This window comes from Petromyzon marinus, chromosome 3 (genome assembly GCF_048934315.1).
Source record: "Petromyzon marinus isolate PM22_M1 ecotype Great Lakes invasive population chromosome 3, UKy_Petmar_22M1.pri1.0, whole genome shotgun sequence".
Taxonomy (NCBI): Eukaryota; Metazoa; Chordata; class Hyperoartia; order Petromyzontiformes; family Petromyzontidae; genus Petromyzon; species Petromyzon marinus.
Genome location: NC_133669.1, coordinates 10373771 through 10397558, shown reverse-complemented (window position 1 = coordinate 10397558; position 23788 = coordinate 10373771). Strand labels below are relative to the sequence as shown.

The window sequence follows — 23788 nt, the reverse complement described above, 5'->3', positions numbered from 1 at the left end:
AGGCGGAGCCATCAATTAACATTGTCCAAACCACACCGTCCCTTTTGATACATCTAAAAACTGTTGCGAAGTCAATCCTGACTTTAAAACTATTATGTTTTATTTTAGCTAGTTAAGGCCCACTGAGATATATATATAATGTTTTTTTTTCAGAAACGGCAGGGCCACAAATAATAGCTCAACAAAGTGGCTTATCGTGTGGAAATGTAAAGCGGCCAAATACTCTAAATGTATGTTTCTAAATGTGGAAGGCAGAACCGGAGGAAGGGAGAAAAATCCACGCGACCACGGGGAGAGAGAGACACGCAAACTCCAAATATACATGAGCCACGTTCTGGACCGAAACCAAACACAATCTTAAAGCCCAGGCGACGTAGTTCACATCTCGCCACAGCGGTATGAATTTACCTACATATTGCTTCTCAATTTATACACGACATATTGACGGAGGACAAATGAAACGGACGGTTTGCGGGAACCGCGGTTTAATTTTCACAAATAAAAATACTCGCTGCGAGCAGGGCTCGAACCTGCGCGGGGAGACCCCATTGGATTTCAAGTCCAACGCCTTAACCACTCGGCCATCGCAGCTACACGGAGATCCCCGTGCGCCGAGCTCCCTATAAACACAACGACCCACCGACCAGCTCCCTCTGCTCTCTCAGCCCGCTCGCTATCCAAACTGCGAGACATTCAATCGCGGGCTGAGGAAGCGATGCACGAGGAGGATCGCGGCGTGTGAGGAGAAATCAACGCACGGATGGAGGCGAGCGGTGGACGATAGACGTCTGCCGGAAGATGCAGTGGTGGTTTGAAGAGGAAGAAGAAGAGGAAAAAAAACGACAACACGCAAGTCCGCCGGTAGGTGAAGAAGCTGTTTGTTGTAAGTTTCTATTACCGCAGCGATATTTGTCCACAGAGGACGGGTGGGCGGGTGTTTGATGAGGCTTCATTTTTTGTTATTATCGTTATTTTAGCATTTATATACCTTTGTAAGAAGCATCTGCTGCGTGTTTTTGCGAGTCGACAAGCCAACGTCGTCTCTGTCCGCTAGCAACAAGACACGAGAGTGTGGTGGGACTGTCGCCCCTTGCAGGAGGTGAAGACGAAGCCGAGGGCCGAACTCTTTGTTTCTTTCGGTAAAGTCACGTGGAAAGAAATATAAATGATAGAGTACGACGTTTCGATTGCAACACCAGCAGCCGTCATCAGGGAGAACTCATTTTGAGAGAGAGAGACACAGAGAGACACAGAGAAAACATACACACAGAGAGACACACAACACAGACACAGAGAGACACACACAACATAGACACACAGACAGACAAGCCGAGAGAGACAACACAGAGACACAGAGAGATACAACATAGACACACAGACAGACACACAAGCAGAGATAGAGACAACACAGACAGAGAGACACAGAGAAAACATACACACAGAGAGACACACACAACATAGACACACAGACAGACACACAAGCAGAGAGAGAGACAACACAGAGACACAGAGAGATACACACAACATAGACACACAGACAGACACACAAGCAGAGAAAGAGACAACACAGAGACACACAGAGAGAGACAGAGATAAAACACAGACAGAGACAACACAGACACAGAGAGACACAGAGAAAACATACACACAGAGAGACACACAGACAGACACAAGCCGAGAGAGAAAACACAGAGACAGAGAGATACACACAACATAGACACACAGACAGACACACAAGCAGAGAGAGAGACAACACAGACAGAGAGACACACACAACATAGACACACAGACAGACACAAGCCGAGAGAGACAACACAGAGACACAGAGAGATACACACAACATAGACACACAGACAGACACACAAGCAGAGAGAGAGACAACACAGAGACACACAAGCAGAGAGACAACACAGAGACACACAGAGAGAGACAGAGAGAGACACACACAGATACCCAATGCCTCTGTGTCGAGGCCTTAAACAGAGAGAGGGGATTAGAAGAGAGAAGAGAGAGAGGTGTGGATCTGCTGGGGCAGCTGCTGGAGCAGAGAAATTGGCAAGTCAATGAATCCACCCCGAAGATCGAATGGCCCGATGAGAGCCTGGTACATTTTAGAGAGGGCCGTCTCAATGTTACTTTGACGAATTCAGTTGGGACGCGTTCTGAAGTGTCCTTTGCTGGTTACGACCGTGACCCAAATGAGAGACACGAGGCACATTGTGCATCATTGGCTGTGCATTGTGGTAGCTTTGTACAGCATGTGAGTATTTATAAATATTGACTCTTTGGATAACTATGAACTGCGGTTTTGTTAAGTAGGTGGGTATAAAGAGGCATTCGTTAAATTGCTGCAGAGATTGCGTTGCGTTTAAAAAGGATGTTTTGCGGATTAATTTTGTAAAGAACGTGGAAATACTCTCGAAGCTTAAGGCTATTTGGCCTGCCGAGGGAATTAATTAAATCGACACCTTTTTACGGACCCAGAACACTTGACCGTACAAACCCACAGCCACATCGCTTCATTCCGTAAGAAATCCACTCGAAACGCAACGTTAAACAAAACCCCAACGCGGGACGCATCTCCTGGAGGAACCTCGACCGATCATCTTCCGGAAGAGGCGCGCGAGCTGTCAACAACAACAACAACAAAGTCAGTGGGGGGTGGGGGCTGTTGTTGGTAGTGTTCGACTGGAATCATCACGGGTTGGGTGGGGGGGATTGGGGGGGGGGCGGAGGGGTGAACGGGCTGGGGGGGGGGGCGGAGGGGGGAACGGGTTGGGTGGGGGGGATTGGGGGGAGGGGGGGACGGGTTGGGTGGGGGGGATTGGGGGGGAGGGGGGGACGGATTGGGTGGGGGGGGGATTGGGGGGGAGGGGGGGCGGAAGGGGGAGGGGGGGACGGGTTGGGTGAGGGGGATGGGGGGGGGGTTGGATGGGGGGGGGTGGGAGGGATTTGGGGGAGGGGCTCCGTCATGAGTACGGTGACGTCACGCCCAGGTGGGGCCACAGCCCACGTGGATTTTGCTCACAGTAATCTTTTTTGTTGATCATTCAGTTGTTGTCCACGGCCAGCGTGGGATTCCGCGGTTCCGTGGTGTGGATCGGTCGTTCATTTGTTTCGGTTTACATATTTATCTATCTTTCGGTGTTCGTGAAAACTGCTCCGATTAATTTCCGTCAAAGAGTTTAGATTCAGATATAATTTCGTTCGTTTTGGTAATTTGCCGCTGTACTTGAGTGGGATGGATGAGACGTGCGGAGCGGCGACGTTGGTGTGCGGCACAGGTGAGATTGTGAGTGTTTGATGAGTTTGTTAGTGAGCAGGTAGGTGTGAGTATATCGTGTGTGGTTGAGCCGGTACAATGAGTTTGTATGGGGCGTGAGTTTGTCTTGGTGTAGGATGTTGCGTTCAGGTGCCCCGTGAGTTTGTCTTGGTGTAGGATGTTGCGTTCAGGTGCCCCGTGAGTTTGTCTTGGTGTAGGATGTTGCGTTCAGGTGCCCCGTGAGTTTGTCTTGGTGTAGGATGTTGCGTTCAGGTGCCCCGTGAGTTTGTCTTGGTGTAGGATGTTGCGTTCAGGTGCCCCGTGAGTTTGTCTTGGTGTAGGATGTTGCGTTCAGGTGCCCCGTGAGTTTGTCTTGGTGTAGGATGTTGCGTTCAGGTGCCCCGTGAGTTTGTCTTGGTGTAGGATGTTGCGTTCAGGTGCCCCGTGAGTTTGTCTTGGTGTAGGATGTTGCGTTCAGGTGCCCCGTGAGTTTGTCTTGGTGTAGGATGTTGCGTTCAGGTACTCCGTGAGTTTGTCTTGGTGTAGGATGTTGCGTTCAGGTGTCCCGTGAGCTTGTCTTGGTGTAGGATGTTGCGTTCAGGTGTCCCGTGAGTTTGTCTTGGTGTAGGATGTTGCGTTCAGGTGTCCCGTGAGTTTGTCTTGGTGTAGGATGTGCGTTCAGGTGTCCCGTGAGTTTGTCTTGGTGTAGGATGTTGCGTTCAGGTGTCTCGTGAGTTTGTCTTGGTGTAGGATGTTGCGTTCAGGTGCCCCGTGAGTTTGTCTTGGTGTAGGATGTTGCGTTCAGGTGCCCCGTGAGTTTATCTTGGTGTAGGATGTGCGTTCAGGTGCCCCGTGAGTTTGTCTTGGTGTAGGATGTTGCGTTCAGGTGTCTCGTGAGTTTATCTTGGTGTAGGATGTGCGTTCAGGTGCCCCGTTCCTTCCTAGGTGCTCGCTAACAGCACTTGCCCCAAAAGTATGTTAAAGGTTTTAGGGGGGATGCTGATAACGTTTGCGGCAGCAAGGTATATGCGAGTTAATGTGTACACTGATATTGTGTGTGTAAGTGTAAATGTATGTGTGTGTAAGTGTGAATATACGTGTGTGTAAATGTGAATACATGTGTGTGTAAATGTGTGTGTAAGTGTGAATACATGTGTGTAAGTGTGAATACATGTGTGTGTAAATGTGTGTAAGTGTGAATACATGTGTGTGTAAATGTGTGTAAGTGTGAATACATATGTGTGTGTGTAAATGTGTAAGTGTGAATACATGTGTGTGTGTAAATGTGTAAGTGTGAATACATGTGTATGTGTAAATGTGTGTGTAAGTGTGAATACATGTGTGTGTAAATGTGTAAGTGTGAATACATGTGTGTGTGTGAATACATGTGTGTGTGTAAATGTGTAAGTGTGAATACATGTGTGTGTGTGTGAATACATGTGTGTGTAAATGTGTGTGTAAGTGTGTGTAAGTGTGAATACATGTGTGTGTAAATGTGTGTGAGTGTGAATACGTGTGTGTAAATGTGTGTGTAAGTGTGTGTGTAAGTGTGAATGCATGTGTGTGTGTGTAAGTGTGAATGCATGTGTGTGTAAGTGTGTGTGTAAGTGTGAATGCATGTGTGTGTAAGTGTGTGTGTAAGTATGAATGCATGTGTGTAGTGTAGCGGTTAGCGCGCGGCGCTGTGAACCTGGCGACCCGGGTTCGATTCCCGCTCAACGGCCAACACCAGTGACGATTATCTGAACCGGTCCCGGGCCTCCCCTAGGTCGACTCAGCCTCAAATGAGTACCTGGTGCGGTGTGTAAACATCGCCACTGGGGAGACAAAGGCGGTCGGGCGTGGTGCTGGCCACCCACCCCCTCGTGTACCGTTCCGGCCTTCATAGGTGCTCGCTAACAGCACTTGCCCCTACAGTCTGTTAAGGCTATATGGGGGATCTTCGTCGATCTTCGTAAGTGTGAATCCTTGTTTGTGTAAGTGTGTGTGTAAGTGTGAATACATGTGTGTGTAAGTGTGAATACATGTGTGTAAATGTGTGTGTAAGTGTGAATACATGTGTGTGTAAGTGTGAATACATGTGTGCGTAAATGTATGTGTAAGTGTGAATACATGTGTGTGTAAGTGTGAATACATGTGTGTGTAAGTGTGAATACATGTGTGTGTAAATGTGTGTGTAAGTGTGAATACATGTGTGTGTAAGTGTGAATACATGTGTGTAAGTGTGAATACATGTATGTGTAAATGTGTGTGTAAGTGTGAATACATGTATGTGTAAATGTGTGTGTAAGTGTCAATACATGTGTGCGTAAATGTATGTGTGTGTAAGTGTAAATCTATGTGTAAGTGTGCGAGTGTATGAAAGGTATGCATGTGTGAACAGGCGCGTTTCCTAGGTGAGTGAATGTATGAGGTAGCTTGAGTGTGTGTGTGCGTGGTTAGTGCGTATGCAAAGATCGTGTATTTATTGATGGCATGGATGAGCTGTGTAGTTAGGGGGGAGGCCCTATAATGGGTGTGCGAGTCACAAACGGCCGTGTGTATATATTTATACAGGTGTGTTTCTCATTATTATTGTCCTGGCGTAGGAGTCCAGCTTAGTAATATTGTGTCGGTGTGTATATAGGTGTAGTTTAATACATTGGTGTGTGTATAAAGAGGTGTATCTTGCTATATAATTAATTATTGTATAGCTGTGTACATAGGTGTCTCGCTATATATGTGTATTGATAAATAGGTGTATGCAGGTGTGTCTTGGTAAAACAGTATTGTACAGGTGTGTCTTAGTGATATTGTATAGGGATGTATATATAGATAGTGTTTGCATGTAGACGTATCTGTTAAAGTTAATAATTGCGTAAGCTTGTCTACATATGCTAAGGTATAGGTGTGCGTGTGTTCGCCTGCTGTGTTCTTTGCAAGCCATCTGGCTACCATGAGAGATTCGTTCATGAGGCTATCCACATATACAAACACAGAGACAATTTCAACCGAGAAGATGAATTCTGGCTTAGCAATCATTGTAAGGATTTGATAAACCATTTCGGGTCTTAATTGATTGATCATGCTTAAGGTGGCTTTCAGACCGCATCCATTATTTTCATCTCCCCCCTCTTTTCCAAACATAGATGGACTCGTCCATCTGAACAAACTGTCAAATCGCTCTCCGTGGTGCTAACGTTAAAAAACCGCCACTTTTTTCAAATTTTCTTGCTGTGGTTTTCACACCTGATGATGATTGCTTGTGTTGCAGTGGAAACGTCGTAAGAATTTTATTGTTTTATATTTTTATTATTTTATTGTTTCCCTTCTACGTGACTTTACCGAAAGAACCAATAATATACATACCTGTGCATTGGTAGGTATACGTGCTTTATTATATCGTGTTTGAGTGTAGGTAAGACAAAGTTATGATGTAGATGTCACTGTATGAATGTAGGGTGAGTGCTAGCATAGGCGTGTGTGTACATGAGTGTTTGAGTTTATCGGCCTGGATGAGTGTTAATACGTATTTGTATGAATGTAGATGAGTGTAATTCCTGTAAATCCGCGTGTGTAGGTGTGCGTATGAGAGTGTGCATGATTGTAGACAAAGATGTGGGGAGCGGTGGCGCAGTGGTTAGCACGCTGCACGACGAACTGGGTTTACCCAAGTTCGATTCCCACTCACGGCCAACACCAGTGACGATTATCGGAACCAGTCCTGGGCCTCCCCTAAGTTGACTCAGAATCAAATTAATAGCTGCTGTGATGTGTAATCGAGGTTACAAAGGCGGCTGGGCGTGGTGCTGCTCACCCTCTCCCTGCTGTGCCTAGCCGACCTTCATAGGTGCTCGCTTACATCACTTGCTCCCACAGGCTGTGAAGGCTATACGGGGGTCTTTGTCGCGTGCCATTCTTCGTGCTTAGGGTTGCACAATAGTACATTATTGAATCGCCCCCCCCCCGTTGCCTTGTGTGTGTATGGTATAAACAGCTAAACACACTGTGTTTGTGTGATGATACTGCCTCTTTACACATGCACACAACGCCCACACCCTCATTTAGTCACTTGCCAAGCTCGGAAAATTGGTGGAATATATAGTGGTTGGTATTTGGGTAGACTCGTGCCGCCAAAGGAATATGGAATGTCCACCACCAGTGGTTCAGTGTCACCAAGACAGATGTGTGGTCACCAACATCACATCAATTGAGCTTGGAGATACTTTGACCTTTCTAAAATATTATTTATATTAATATCGAACTCTCGCTGAATTCTAAGACTTTGTCAGATTGGTCCTACTTTGGATACTTGTTCAGTTATTTGTTCAACTTTTTTGCGTGCCAGAAAAAAAACACTGCACATTTTAAATCTGTACTTGTGGGTAATTTGTGTGCTTGCTGTAGAACTATCCCAAACGAACCACTTTGGCAGTCGTTGAAGGTGGGAGTCTCACAGCCTCAAGATGAGCTCTACACAAACCCCACCTCCTGTGCACTAGATTACCGGCTTGGACGACGACCACCATCATCACCATGACATCTACATATCACCATTACCACCATCATCACTACCACCACCTATCATCGCAACCATCATTGTCACAACCACAATCATCCAAGCTGATAGAAGCCAAATTTCAGCCACCAGGTAGCTGGAATTTGTCCTTGTCAACTTTAGCATCGTACTTCCCTAGAGGCAAATTACAGTAGAGTACTTGTTCTCTCTTTATGTCAATGACTTGGGCACTGACTTGCATCATTCCAGGGTAAATCTTTTTGCAGATGACACGATACTGATTACTGCCGGCCGCTCTCCGGATGACGTGATTGCTAAGCGACAGGGTGATTTCAAAAAACTACAACATCAGCTAGTTGCTCTTAAACTAGTCCTGAATACCTCCAAAACCAAGGTGCTATGCTTCTCACCAGGACTAAAGCAGGAAGTAATTTTTCCCCAATTACATTCCTTAAATAATGATCAAATAGAGCAAGTCAAGATCTATAAGTATCTTGGGGTCATCCTGGATTCAAAACTGAATTTTGAAGATCACATTGATTATATGGGTAAAAAGACAAAACATAAAAATTGGTTTTCTGTATCGACACAAGCACTGCTTCCCCCCAATGTTCCGTTTGAAATTGATAAAAGCTACCATACTGCCTCTACTTGACTACTGTGACATCGTGTATAAATCAGCCCCAAGTACTGTACTGAAGAAGCTTGATTCCATCTATCACTCGGCCTTAAGATTTACATTGAACTGTCCATATAGGACTCACCACTGTGATCTCTACATTGGGTCAAACTTAACATTTCTTAATGTTCGACGGCTTGTGCACCAGATCTTATTTATTCACGATGTACTTACAAAAAAATCCGCAGACTACCTGCTGGATCTCCTCTCTGTTTCAAAGAACAAATTTGACCTCAGGTCTTCGCTCATTTACCAGCTTCACATTCCCTATTGTCGTACAAAAACTGGAGGAAGGGCCTTTGCTATTGATGCCCCCCAGGGTCTGGAATGCTATTGCCAATAAACTGCAACTTGAATCGCTACCAATGAGATCTTCTCTCAAAACTGCTCTAGAGGAGTTGAACACCCCTAGCTGCCACTGCGATTCATTGGCATAAAATAAAATGTTTCGCTCCGGATGACGCTGCAAGTAGTAACTGTATTTTGATTTAGCGTGCTGATCTTAAAGGTGCATTGAAAAATTTGATACTCCGACTGATGGTTCTGTTGTTGTGGAGTCACTCATGTAGCCAGCTATGGCTCTAGGATTTGGTGTTACATGTTATTTATGTAGTTTATTATAAAAATTCGGTCACAGTCCCTATGATCACTGTTACGTTGCAATTATGGCTTTATTTTTTGGTGAGAAGTTTTTTGGTTTGGACATGTTTCTTTTGTTGTAGTACGGAGTTAGACTGATGGCCTTAATCTAAGTTTTCTTGTGGTTGTTGTTGTTTGACTTGCATCCCACTGGGATTTTTTGCACACAGCGTTGGTGTATCGTGCTTTTTTCAGGAATATTTTGCTGTTTTTTTTCATGGATTTTCTGTTTGCAGTCACATAGTCACTTTACGATGTTTTCTTGTTCGTGTTTTTGTTTTTTTTGTTTGTTGTGGTTGCACCCGATTCAAGAGCCGAATGGCTCACAGGGCTATACCAAAATGAATAAACTGAGAAACTCAGATTTTGGGGATTGTGTATTTCAAAGTATTTACCATGGGACTTAAGTGAACCTGATCCGGCCCTTTGAGTGAAACCAATCAACCCTCTGGATGGTATTTTTGGGGGTCCAATTATGTATATGTTAATCCATTGCTGGATGAGGGCCTCCCCATTATCTGTGGGTCATGGGAGTTATATCACCATACTTTTTCACTCTGGTCAGCGTGAGATAGCGATAGTGAAAGCGGGGAGCATAGAAGTACACATAACATATTTAGCTTCACTGCCTTATGCTGTCGGCAACGTCTCCTCGCAGACTATAAGAACCTGTTTAATACACGGTCACCCATCCAATCATTTTCCAGGCTTAAACGCTGCTTAGCTTCCTTGATATGATGAGATCAGGTGCATTCCGCTTGATTTTGATGGTCCGATTGATTTTTTTATTTTAATGATTTTCTGTGTCTATGTAAGATGGAGAGCGGCAGTGTAGTGGTTAGCGCTATGAGCTAGTGGGCCTCCTCTAGGTCGCCTCAGCCTCAAATGAGTAACCTTGTGCAGTGTGTAAACATCGGTACTGGGGGACAAAGGTGGCCGGGCATGGGGCCAGCAACCCCCCCCCACCCCTCATGTGCCGTGCCAGCCTTCATAGGTGCTCACTAACAACACTTGCCCAAACAGTCTGTTAAGGGTATAGAGAGGAGCTTTGTCTTTGTAAGATTATATTGCTGCAGAAATGAGCCAGTATTGATAAGTGTAGTGTTATTGGAGCCTAAATGCCCTAGGGAAGGACAGAGGACAGTGACCTAAGTTTATGGCCCTTGAGTGCAGCTCATTTTTGTTGGCCCTGAAATGTTGGTGGAAATTTCACATTCTTATGTAGGACATTGGCTCGGTGGACAAGTTTAATCCTCATACAGTGTTGTTCATGAGGGCTGTTGACCATACTTCACCACTCTGGTCAGTGCGAGTTTGTCATGGCAGGGGGCCTGAAACTTGTTAAGATATCACTCGCCACTGATGAGAGCAGTTGGCATCGAGAACATGCTGATTGGAAGCCTTACTTATTTGTATTCATATCATTTGCTTAATTGGCGTTTGTCTATGAAGCTGGTATACCTGAGCTGTATTCCTGGCCATGGCTAAAATTGGTGAGCGAAATCTGAATAGTATCTGCATTCCCCAACCGCCACCTTCATCAACCCTTCCTGAGCAGCACGATGAAGTGTGGCCACCATACCCCGTGATCAAAAGGCGTGGGAAGATTGCCAGCAGTGGATTGGTAAAGGACTAAGTTGGTTATCAGATTCAAGGTTTGGCTATGTGTGGGGGGCGATGGTTCACTGGTTAGCGCGCTGTCCTGCACCCGGCAACCCGAGTTCGATTCCCGCACACGACCAACACCAGTAACGGTTAACTCAACCAGCTCTGGGCATCCCCCAGGTCGACTCAGCCTCAAATTACTACCTGGTGGGGTGTGCAGACATCGCCACTCGGGAGACAAAGACGGCCGGACGTGGTGCTGGCCACCCATCTGCTCCCTTATGCGCCGTGGCCAGCCTTAATAGGTGCTCGCTAACAGCACTTGCCCCAACAGTCTGTTAAAGGCTATATGGAGGATTTTTATCTTTGTGGAAGTGGTGGTGCAGTGATTAGTCCACTGCACTACAAACGACCAGAGTTTGACTCACAGCCACAGCTAACATCAGTGGCATGTGATATAAACCAGTCCTGGCCCTCCCCTCAGTCAACTTAACCTTAAATGAGTAATGGGTGCGATGTGGAAACATCAGACAATGGGGAGATAATTGTGGTCAGGCGTGGTGCTGACGACACCCCGCGCTCTCGTGTACCATGCTCTCGTGTACCATGCCGACCGTAATGGGTATTCATTAGCAGCACTTGCTCCAACCATCTATCTCATCTCGTCATACTGCACAGGGGATCTTTGCTTTCGTCAGTGTTCGTGTGTGTGTGCCTAAATGTGTGAAAGTCGGTGATCAATCTGAGTCTGTATGTATGTTATGCGCGTACAATCCTGTGTGTGCCTATACGTGCAAGTGGGCCTTATACGGCCCGCGGGCCGTATAAGGTCCACAAAATCATTTGGTGTGGCCCTGCCAAGGCAACCGCAGGCGGGACTCGAAATTAAAAAAATCTAGGAGCAAACCTGGGAAAGCAGTTGCGAGTAGCAACATCATCAATACCAGCTAACATCATCAATACCAGCTAACATCATCAATACCAGCTAACATCATCACAAGCCTCGCCGAAGAGAAGTAGTTCCAGCCATCGCATTAGGGCTGAGTTAATTAAATGTTTGACCAAATATAACAGGCTAATTTTTAAGTTGATCATTTTGTATGGCCTGCGAATGATCTTCTAAATATCTAAATGGCCCTTGGCAGAAAGAAAGGTTCCCCACCCCTGGTGTAGATTATAGGAGTGTATTAGGATTGTGTATCAATCCACATGTGTGTTCTGTACATACATGTGCGTGCTTTTGTGGGCGCATGCGTGGTAGTAGCGTGTGCAAGTGCGAGCCTGTGCATGCGTAGATAAGATTGCGTGCAAGTGTGTGCGTGTCAAGCTGGTCAGGTGGCTCGGCGGTAATAAATTGACCTGCTTTTTGTGTTTCGTTTTTTTCCTTCCCCCGCACCTCCGATTAGCACCATTGGCTAGTACTGTGCGAAATAAGTTTTACATACATACAATAACATAATTGGAACGTAAAATTTATTAACGTGTTCATTATAATTATCAGTTAAGTAATCATTTACCTGTTTAGCCAGGAGAGGCACACTGGGTCGTCACTCTTTTTCAGGAGGATCCGGATTTGGGTTTTTATTTTGAGATGTTTTCAGCCAATGAATGACTGTTTATACGTGTCGGAGAAACCCCACACGTGCGAGGGAGCAACACTCAATCCCCGTACAGATGGAAACAGATGGCGATTTGTCAACTTGCTGTACTGCCTTCTCCTGGCGAGCCATAATATGGTTACCTCGACAATTGTGTGATCCACCAATCCTCACCTCCACAGTGCTAGGTTACAGGCGTGCGTCGCCACCACCTCTTTGTACCGCAAATGGTAGACCAAGTTGCTTACAATCGGAAAGTTGCAAGTTCAAATCCTGGTTGCTGGTTGACTCAGCCGATGATCCTTCTGGGGACTAAACATACGAGTACCACTTTGTGGAGAAGTCGGCAGTGGCTGTCCTAGGGATAGACTGCCATAATAACTCGGCGACCCGAATTCGATTTCCTCTCACAGCAGACACCAGTGACGATTTTCTGAACTAGTCCTGGGCTTCCCCAAGTTCGACTCAACCTTAAATGAGTACCTGGTGCGGTGTGTAAACATCAGCACTGGGGAGAACAAGGTGGCCGGGCATGGTGCTGGCCAACCACCCGTTCGTGTGCGGTGCCTGCCTTCATAGGTGCTCGCTAACGTCACTTGCCTCAAACGTCTGCTGAGGCTATATGGGGGATGTTGGTGTGAATGTGCGGTGCGTTTGAATGATTCATGGGCTTTATGATGTCGGCAGTGTGCCTTTGTGTCCTCTCTATTTTTTTTTACGATCATTTCGTTTTTTTTGTTTTTTTATGCTTTGCTTTATGTAACCCCCCCCCCCCCCCACTTTTAAATGAAAGACCCAACAAAATATTTCCTTTTTTTCTGCTCTCCTTACCCCTTCCCTCTCTCTCTACCCCCCTCTCTGCCCCACCTCTCTCTCTGCCCCCTCTCTTCCTACTCCATTTTGCTCTCTCTCGCTCTCTCTCTTTTTTTTATAACTACGACAAGTGCTGCACCTGCACGCAGCCCTTCCCACAGTCCGTGCATTTTATGTGTTTGTTAACACGTGCACTCAATCCCTTCAAACATCTGTGTACATCGCAACACTTGCCTGCACTTATACACAGTACAGTATACTGACACGCGTAGGATGCATTTTTGGTGTTATCTACTCTCACGTGTCATTGTTTTGTTCCTGGGTACTCAGGTTTCTTTCTACACAGGACACTCTTAATAATAGAATTGGCCAAACATCCAAGGCAGCACCTCCTAAAAATGTCTCTGCGGTCTTGACTCATTGAGACGTTGCGAGTGGTCTGTGCTGGTGTGTAGTGCATAATAGACTGCACTTCTCCGATCATCCCAGCCACTTAACCTGGCCTGGGCCATAACATAGGTTAACACAGCCTAAAATGAATCCCTCTTAAAATTTTGTGGTGGGATATGGTGGCGAGTGTGGTGGGTTCGGTAACGTGTGTGTATGTGTGGTTCTATAGTGATTGTGTTGAATGGTCAGAATCTTTATTCAGACTGGTGGAATCCAATGCACTATGACGCTCTTTTTCGCAGATGTCCAATCGGGTGGTGTCCATTGAGATTGCCGTGTGTGTGCGCCGTGTTCTCGTGAGAGTGGTAATGTGGTGCGTGGGATTCGGCGTTGCGATAAGTTTGGCTCGATGTGGTGCATGGCATTGTAGTGATGACTACAGTGATTCCCCATGAGCATATCGCCCAGAATGCACCCGATGTTGTCAGATCTCAATCGCTAAGCAGAATTGAGCCTGGACAGTGCATGACAAATTATTTGGTGGTGCTGCGTTGGCAGTTGTGTACAAGCACAATGCAACGAAACTCACCACAGTCAGAAATAACACGGTCCCAAAAGAAAATGTGCAGTTTTATGTTAACATGCATGATAGGTGTTTTATAGGTTGTTGGGGTGTGTAGTGGTGGGGTATGTACTGGGCAGCAGAAGGTGGCGAAGGAAGATCCATTGTTGTATCGCACATTTAAGCGGTCACATCTACGTTCCCCGCTCTCACCAACCTGCACTGACCAGAACCGTGAAGTATAGTTGGAAAATCTCATGACCCCACGCTGCGTGTGGAGGCCCTTACCTAGCATTAGATTGACAGTACACATTGCGAATGAGTTTGGTGACTCAGGTGAGCGTGGTGACTCAGGTGAGTGTGGTGACTCAGGTGAGTGTGGTGTGACAAAGTGACGTCGTGCAGGTGTTGGGAAGAGGGGGCGTACTTTGGTATTTGCATTTGGCCCATGTGATAGCTCTGGGAGGCACGGAGTCCAAGGTCCTTTGTCACGTCATAATGTCGTGTATAAATGTGTGTGTGTCTTTGTGCGTTTGTGTATGTTATTGTGCGTTTTGTTCTTTGTGTGTGTGTATGTTATGGTAGGGTACGTGTTAGTGGGTGTCAAGTGTATTTCAAGTATGTAATTGTGTGTGTGTATATTAATGTGTTGCGTGTGTGTCGGTTATGTCATTCTGTGTATGAGTTTCATTTTGTGTACATGTGGGCTGTCTTTGCGTCATTGCCTGTGTATTAATGTATTGTCACGTTGGCTTGCTTCATGTCTCATTGAATGTGTTTATTTGTCAGTGTTCAAACGATTTGCTCTGTTCTATGAGGCTTACAACCTGGGTTGCCTGTGTACACCGTTGCCTCTGCACACACGATATCTGAACCGTCAACAAAAAGGCTGCTGACATAATTTTTTTTGAAAATCTTGGGAGGGTAATCTTCTTCCTTACATTGGCTTTTATGCTCACTCCAGTTTCCTCCCACACGCAGAATCAACGTAATAAGCGGCTGCTCTACACGTCTTGTGTATATTTGTGTCTACACGTCTTGTGTATATTTGTGTCTACACGTCTTGTGTATATTTGTGTCTACACGTCTTGTGTATATTTGTGTCTACACGTCTTGTGTATATTTGTGTCTACACGTCTTATGTATATTTGTGTCTACACGTCTTGTGTATATTTGTGTCTACACGTCTTATGTATATTTGTGTCTACACGTCTTATGTATATTTGTGTCTACACGTCTTATGTATATTTGTGTCTACACGTCTTATGTATATTTGTGTCTACACGTCTTATGTATATTTGTGTCTACACGTCTTATGTATATTTGTGTCTACACGTCTTATGTATATTTGTGTCTACACGTCTTATGTATATTTGTGTCTAGAAAACCCCTCGATGCAGGCCTGTCTATAGTGGGGGTGTGGGGGCCCGGGGCAAATCGCACTGCCGTGTGGGCCCCCCTCCAAAGCACGGATTCCGGGGCGGTCGCCCAGATTTTGCCGTACACTCAGGACAGCTCTGCCTCGACGGCTGAACACATTTAAATGTTGTACAATGGATGGGCATGTGCCCTTTGGTAGGGGTGTGCAGGAGTGTGTAGGAAGCTGGCGCGGGGGTGGGGGATGGGGCCTGGCTATCCATTACCGTTGAATCCAGCTTTCCACTGCCACTTAGTCGGTCAAACATCCCGCAAGGTCTTTAGATGCTTTCCTGGGTAAATGTCGTTTTAACTGACCTGCTTCCGTTCCTCCCATAAAATCCATCTCTTCTCTCTCGCGCATCGTACAAATTGCTTGATTGAGAATGTTGCACACCCCCCCCCCCCAGCTATGACCAGGCCTACCCCGAACCCCTCTTTAACCACTCCCACCTGTCCTCATAACTACACCACCACTTTTAATAACCCCACTCTTTAATTCAATCACTGTCATCTTTGTACATTTTTATAATTGTTGTCAAACATTTTGTGATAAGGCACTATATAAATCTATTTTAAAATAAGGTGTGTCGTTGCGATTCTCTGCACACTTTTTGAATGCTATTGCTTCTCCCAGTGAACTTGTGCTCGACTGCAATGTGCCTCGCTGTGTTGGAGCAGCCAGGGCAGGACCGACGAGTCACAAGGCATCCACCTCAATACAACATAATACAATCTGCTTTCTAATCCAACGGCATCTCAAAAATGCCGCACAGAAATTGTTGGGCGTATTTATTTTATCGAAGCGGCTCGGTGAGTCACAGGCAGAAGACAATTAAAGGAGCGTCTTGAGCCTGGATTTGAACAGGAGCAAGGGGGTTGATGGTACGGGTGGCTGGGGGAAGGGAGTTCCAGACCTTTCGGGCAGCAGAGGCGAATGAGTGACCTGTAACTAAGCGAAGGTTGGCTGAGGCCTTAAAAAGAAGGCCTTGATTGTTAGGAGTAGTGTGAAATGAGACGGGGATAGGTAGGAGAGCATGCGAAGAGGTGTTGGTGAGAAGAAGATTGGAGCGATTGGAGATTGCTTGGAGGGGTGTGTAGAGTGAGATGATAAGGAAGAGGTATAAAAGTTTATGTGCTTGCCTATGCTCGGCTAATGTGTTCCCATGTGTATCTTATTTGTATCTCAATTTCCCCCCCACCCCCCATCCTCACCATGTGTCTCTAGGGCCTCCTTTGGCTGTACTATGCTCGTCATCAGGTCTCCAGTTCCTCTGCTCCCCCAACAATGGAACCGGCAACTGGAGCTCAACCGCCATCCCTGCCATGGCCATGACTCCCGAACACATGAGGCCCCACAACTCGGCGTTCCTGGGCTTGGGCCTGGCGCTCGCCTCTACCATCTTCATCGGTGTCAGCTTCATCCTCAAGAAGAAAGGCCTCATGCGATTGGCTCGTGCTGGCTCTACACGCGCCGGTCAGTAAGGCGCGCTGCCATTGGCTGCCACGTGAGATATTGTCAGACTGACGTGGTTTTGAATGTCGGACAGCGCTCTCCATTTTTATCAATGTTACTGTCATCTTTTTTCCTTCCTCTCTTGTGTTCCTTATTCTCTTGCCTATTTGTTTTAACTTGTATTACTTTTTTATATATAGTTTTGTATCTTATACTTCGAATGTTTTATCTCTTTCCAACTTGTTTTCCCAATTGTTGTCATAAGGTGACATCCATCTGGAACTGTCAGAGCTGTGAAACCCTTTGTATTATTTATTGGCCCCCAGAAGCAGATATAGCAGAGCTATCTCCGAGATCCTTTCAATTGACACTAGTCCACTCACATGAGTGGGCAGCACTCTACCACCTGACTTGGCACGTCGACTAATATTCAATACATCACAGCCAAACTGACATTTTACGATTCTCAGAGATGAATTGAGCCACATTTAATGTGATCATTATTTTTTGTCGTCATTGGTGGCTAGGCTGAGACTATCAACTCACGACACTTCATAGTAATAATAATAATTTAACTATATAAAGTGCACTTAAACAATCGTTCTCAGGGTGCTATGCATGAAAAGGCAGAAATAATTAACATCAAGAAAGACATTCTTAGTTTTTTCGGTAAAGTCACGTTGAAGAGAAACAACAAAATAACAAAATATATATAAAACAATAAAAAAAAAATTCTCACGACGTTTCGACCATAACTCAAACGGTCATCATCAGGTGTGTTGGTATATTTTGCATAAATATATTTATGCAAACCAACACACCTGATGATGACCGTTTGAGTTATGGTCGAAACGTCGTGAGAATTTTTTATTGTTTTATATATATTTTGTTATTTTGTTGTTTCTCTTCAACGTGACTTTACAGAAAAAACTAAGAATATGAATTACTGCAGTCACGAAGGCTTTAAATCAAAAATCAAGAAAGACGTTTGAAAGTAGCTAAAGAGAGAGAGAGACATTTTCAACAGATCTGTTTGTAGTCACGATTTGCAGTGTCTTGAAAGTCGTGACCTCGAAGGGCAACGAGTTCCAGAGTTTTGGTGCCACAATTGCAAAAAGCACCGCCACCCCCAAGTGTGAAGCCTCGACCGTGGGACAGCGAGCAATCCACAATCCGAGGATCTTAATAATCTCGATGGAATATATGGCTGAAGGAGGTCATGAATGTAGGGAGGAGCAAGTCCATTTAACGCCTTGAATACCAGTAAGAGAATCTTAAAATCAATACTGGTACGGACAGGCAGCCAGTGAAGGGACAGGAGGACATATGTGATGTGATCCTTAAAGGGTGTATCAGTTAGCACCCTGGCGGCCGGATTTTTAACATACTGCAGCCTGTTCAGGGGCTTTCTTGGGGTTCCAAAAAGCAGGGCATTACAGTAAAAGCAGGAAAAACAAATGTGTGGATCTGTCTTTCACTGCCTGCAGTGTTTAGGATGTGACGGAGCCAGGATATGATTCTCAGGTGGGAAAAAGAGGTTCTCACAGTTCGTTTGACATGGGACTTAAATGATAAAGTTTGTAGAAGGACACCAAGATTGTTTGATAGACGTTCACAGCTCTGTTTAATCAGTGGCAGCTGCCCATATTCAAACACAGGTGCCGGCTCAACACTCTGACTCTTGAGCCACCTGGCCACTTGGGCATATTGCTCTTCTTTTCATTCCTATTCATCTTATGTGTAACTTACGACATCTTCCTCATCGCAGGGTTTCCTAAACTCCAGTCCTCGTGGTGGGCCATAGTTACCCATTCTTTCCATGTTTACCAATCTTCTCTGTTGGCATGAAAATTAAGTCGTTAAACACGCTGCACACGTCTCATGGTTGGTTAACGTGTTCCACGTGATGTACAGCGCACAAAATTGAGTTCTTGTGTGTTGCAATTTGACGCATTCTGTCTCCTAGGTGACGGAGGTCATGCCTACCTTAAGGAGTGGCTCTGGTGGGCAGGGCTTATAACAAGTGAGGCCACATCTCCATAAGAATGTGCATTTTACACCCACTAATATGAATAAAATCTGCTAATAATACAAATATGAAGTCGCCTGCTAGTGTTGGGATTTACACGAACAAGCGTGTACATGCATGTGTGTGTGTGTCTCTGTACTTTATAATGTCTGTGTGCCTGTGTATCTCTGGATTCATCCATGTGTGTGTGTGTTTGCCTCCATGTACCCATGTTTTGATGCATGTGTTTTGTGTGTCTCGTGTGTATCATTGCAATATCACGCGTGTCCGACGTTGGGCCTCTGTCCACATTCATCTCCTGTGGATGTCTTTGTGTTTCTATCTTTAGCATCGTGCATGTTCTCGCGTATTCTGTGTGCATCGTTTGTGTGTATGTGGGAGTTCTGATGTGTGTGGTATGTGCTTATCTCGTGAGTATGGTATATGTGTCCGTGTTTGTGTTTTCAGTTGTTCTGGTGTATGTGTGTTTAGCTGCGTGAGCGTCTAGCTGGTCTCTTTTGTATGCCGCATGTGTGCCTGTGAACGTCCCATGTGTAGTTTTGTGTATCGCGACATGTGTGTTCCTAAGCGCATCTCCCCGCGTGTCTCTTTGACCCTACACGTGTTTCCGTATCTCCGTGCCCTCGCGAATCCTTGTGTTTATCTCTATGGGTGTCCCCGGGTGCCCCTGCATGTTGGGGGGAGCGGTGGCGCAGCAGTTGACGAGCTGCGCCACGATCCCCGTCCCCCGAATTCAATTCCCAACCAAGGCCGACATCGGTGACGAAATATCTGAACCACTCCTGGGCCCTCCCCTAAGTCGACTGAGCCTTAAATTACTACACGGTGTGGGTTAAATATTAGCGTTGGGGACACGAAGGCGGTGGGGCATGTTTTTTTTTTTTTATCCGGGCACACCACCCACCCCATTGTGCGTCATGCCGGCATTAAAAGCACTCGCTAGCCGCACTTTCCCCAGCCGCACTTTCCCCAGCAGAGTGTAACGGCCGCACGTCCTGTGTCTGGCTGCAGTGGCGGTGGGCGAGGCGGCCAACTTCGCCGCCTACGCGTTTGCACCGGCCTCGCTTGTCACTCCGCTGGGCGCCCTGAGCATCCTCGTCACGTGAGAACCACGCCTCGTCACCTCCCGCGCACCGGCCTGCCACCTCATCCAATTCCTCATTTCCATTCGTCTCAACCTTCCACTACCTCATCCACTTGTATGTACGTGGAACTTCTTTCGCACTGTACGTATCCAACAGTGTTAATCGGAGGTACGAGGCAACACACACACACACACACATCCCTCCATTTCCTCCACTTTGTCCGCTTCTCCTCAATCTCCAACACATCAATCTGGATTTGAAGCTTTCATGACTGCAGGAATCCATACTCTATAGCGGTCTGGCAGAAATGGTGCGGTATAGAGGGCGGTGCTCGTGTCGTGTGTGTTGGTGTTAGGTTGTGTATGTATGTTGAACTTCTTTCGCAGCTGTTGGTTGTATAATGGTGTGGCTGGAATGGTGTGATATACAGGGCGGTGCTGGCTTGGTGTGTCCTGGGGGAGAGGCTGGAGCACCTGGGTCGGCTGGGCTGCCTGCTGAGTGTGCTAGGGGCGGTGGTGATGGTCGTCCACGCTCCACAGGACGTCGAGGTGGCCTCGCTCAATGAGATGTTGATTCACTTACAGGACCCAGGTACCCAGCTCCCACGTCAACACCGTCAACACCATCAACACCACCATCGTTAGGATGCTTTCATTTACCCAGGAAAGCTTCACCGAGGGTCCTGCCAAGTTTTCACAATAGGGGGCGATGGTGTGCGTTGTTGCTGTTGCCAGTGATGATTTAGGTCGGTGTTCCACACAAATATTGTGGAGGGCCACCACATCAGAAACTGGATTTTATCGGACCACATACAGCTACCCCATCCATGACATTTTTGTTTTAACGTACCCTTAGTAATTAGAGCTCCGGAAACATCCGTACCAAGAGCCTTACATCGCCTAGTAGCTGTAGAGTCCCGATAGTTGCAAGCGACTGATATTTTTTTGTCATCACACGTTTTTTCGGTCTTGTGTAGGTTGAGGACCTCCGGTCTGCCTCAAACTGCCTTCTGAAAGCATTGGAGACTCGCTTATATGTTGGCAGGGATAAATCTCGATAACTTCAGTTGAAGGGTGTGCATCCTCCTCAGTTTGAGCTATTGCTGGGTTTTTTTTTTACGAATTAAGAGACGTTCCATGTAAAAATGTTTAAGCAGTCTCCTGCTTAATCAGAACTGCAGTCGTTCCAATTAAGAAATAGTAATTCCTCATTTAATGTGTTCGATGCGTTCCTGAAAAGTACTGCGTTAAGCGAAAACAGTTTCCCCATAAATAATGAAACGATCCAAGTTTGGTGAGATATGATGTACGCACACAGTATAATGGCGGAACAAATCACCGAGGGAATGCCACCGCATACTGCGTCATTCCGCGTACTGTACCATATTGCTCGGCCGTGCAGCTCAAGAAAGTAGCTTGTTGTCAACTGCTCAGAAACCACGCGTTCCACGTGATAACACTGTGCGTCCCGCGTCATAACAAGCGCGTTCTGTATTATGCTAAAAGTGTTTCCGAATGAAAGAATGCGTTTTCTTCTTTGGTTCTTTCGGTAAAGTCACGTAGAATGAGAATAAAATAATAAATTGATAAAATAAAATAGCGTTGTGTGAACAATCACGCCTTAAGGACTTGCTGTACTGCATAAACGCTCGACAGCGTCATCTGGGTTGTGACGCACTTTTTATTGGTAAGCACTTCTGCTTACCAATAAGAAGAGTAGGGTTGTGGTTTAGTTTCATTTGATCGGTGGCAGAAGTACAATAACCACTTGAAGTTGACAGTTGAGCTCGTGAAAAGGGGAATTAAAAAAGGGATACTGTATAAATGTTAAATAAATACGAAAGGCATGGTGTGTGCGCGAGGCAGCCACTCCTCGGCTCTCCGAGGGACACTTTAAGCCTGCGGGACATATAACGAGGAACGCCGTTTTAGATGCTGTTGATATTAATGATGATGATGCTGCGTTTTTGATGCTGCCGTGATTAGCGTTCATCACGTACGCGGTGCTGGTCGTGTGCGTCGCCGTGGCCCTCGCCGTGATCGCCGTGCCCCGCTTCGGCAACAGCAACGTCCTCATCTACGTCCTCATCTGTTCCACCGTGGGCTCGCTGTCCGTCGCCTCCGTCAAGGGGCTCTCGCTCGTGCTCAAGGGTGAGGGCGGCACCACACCGTGGGGCGCGAACGCAGCGGTGCGACGCGGAGGCGCAAGTGTAGCGCACCAACGTAGCGTTGTAACACACAGCCACAGCGAGATGCAATAACACAGTCGTGTATGATAGGGGCATAACACGATATAGTTGTTTTAACTATTAAACTATTTTTTCTAAACCAGCTAAGGCCCACTAGCTCCTTGTCAGAAGCCACCTGGTCACAAATTATAGTTCAACAAACTGGCTTATGTGGAGATTTATAGCAGCCAATTACTCTAAAACGCATGTTTCTGAATGTGGAGGGAAAAACCGGAGGACCCGGAAAAAATATCTATGCGACCGTGGGGAGAACATGCAAACAGATGTTAGGGTCGGAATCGAACCCACAACTTCCTATATTACTGGCGAGGTAGTTAACACACAGCTGCAGGGTTGTGTAATCACATCGTGGTATAACACGTTGGTAGAACACACAGACACTGCTTAGTAGTGAAGTAACACTGGGTTATGTACAGCGGTATAATAAACAGCTCTTTTGTCAATCCACTGCTAGGTTAAGGCCTGCCCACGCCTTGTCGGTTTGGTGAGACGGGGGGGGTGGGTGGGGTGGGTGAGGAGGGGCATCCGGGACTGGTGCATATATCACCCGTGAATAAAACTTGAGTCTTTGGGTTAATATCGCAAGGCACTAACCATTGTCCCACTGCTCCACCCAGTTTTTACATATATATGTGTGTGTGTAATGTGTGTATGTATGATTGTGTATGGGCATGCGCTGCTGTCTATAGAGCTCTTCATGGGGAAGTCCGTGTTCACACAGCCCCTCACGTGGGGCCTCCTCATCTCGCTGATCGCCTGCATCACCACCCAGATCAACTACCTCAACAAGGTGACAGCACCACCACCATCATCGCTGCTGCCATTGCCACCATCGCCACAATCCCGACCATCACTGCACCCAGATCGACAATGGTTTCTATTTTGGTAAAGAGATTATATTTATGGTGGCGGCGATGGTATTGGTGACGGTGTAGGTGCTAGTTGCTGGACACATTTAATCAGCAAATATGTTGTAGTGATCTTACCTTATATTTATATCGCACCGTTATTTAAGGCGCTTTACAAGGGTGATGTTAATGTTAATTTAAATTAATTAAATGTTGGTAAAGATGGTGATGAAGATTAAGATTTTTGTGCAGGTACTGCATGCATGTTATGATGGTGTTAACGTAGAGATGATGATGTTGATTATGGTGATGCTAATGCAGATAGTTGTAATGTTGGTGTGAATCAATGGTTCCCGATCTTTCTGGGCCCACAACTACATTTAGTAAAAAGGTATTTTGAGAAATAAATCTCACTTGCAACAGTTTGGCGAATGACTTCCCCACAGCCTTGCAGTGATCCCCACTGGTCCACCAACCACAGTTTGGAAGCACTATTGTTGACGATGATGTTGTTTATGTTGGTGTGCAGGCGCTGGACACATTCAGCACGCACGTCGTGACCCCCGTCTACTATGTCGCCTTCACCTCCTGTGTCGTCATCTGCTCCGCCATCCTCTTCCAGGGTGCGACACCCGGGCACATGTAGCCGCGTGTGTGGTG

The 23788-nt window shown here is 46.2% G+C and overlaps 1 protein-coding gene and 1 non-coding gene across 7 annotated transcripts in view; one reads left to right on the top strand and one right to left on the bottom strand.

The window, feature by feature from the left end:
- Positions 1–509: 509 nt before the first annotated feature.
- TRNAS-UGA (transfer RNA serine (anticodon UGA)) lies at positions 510–591 on the bottom strand. Its single transcript has one exon. It is a non-coding gene; the product is annotated as a tRNA-Ser (tRNA).
- An 80-nt stretch (positions 592–671) lies between these two features.
- Positions 672–23788, top strand: part of LOC116953420 (magnesium transporter NIPA2-like) — a 26708-nt gene continuing 3591 nt past the window's right edge. Inside the window, exons 1-8 of one of the 6 annotated variants that reach the window (XM_032973630.2) lie at positions 672–883; positions 16691–16939; positions 18885–18941; positions 19959–20049; positions 20463–20623; positions 22018–22182; positions 22970–23070; positions 23658–23751. In XM_032973630.2, the coding sequence (XP_032829521.2) occupies positions 799–883; positions 16691–16939; positions 18885–18941; positions 19959–20049; positions 20463–20623; positions 22018–22182; positions 22970–23070; positions 23658–23751 (1003 nt within the window). In that variant the 5' untranslated portion in view covers positions 672–798. The other 5 variants (XM_032973612.2, XM_032973647.2, XM_032973637.2 and 2 more) reach the window with 5 other exon arrangements.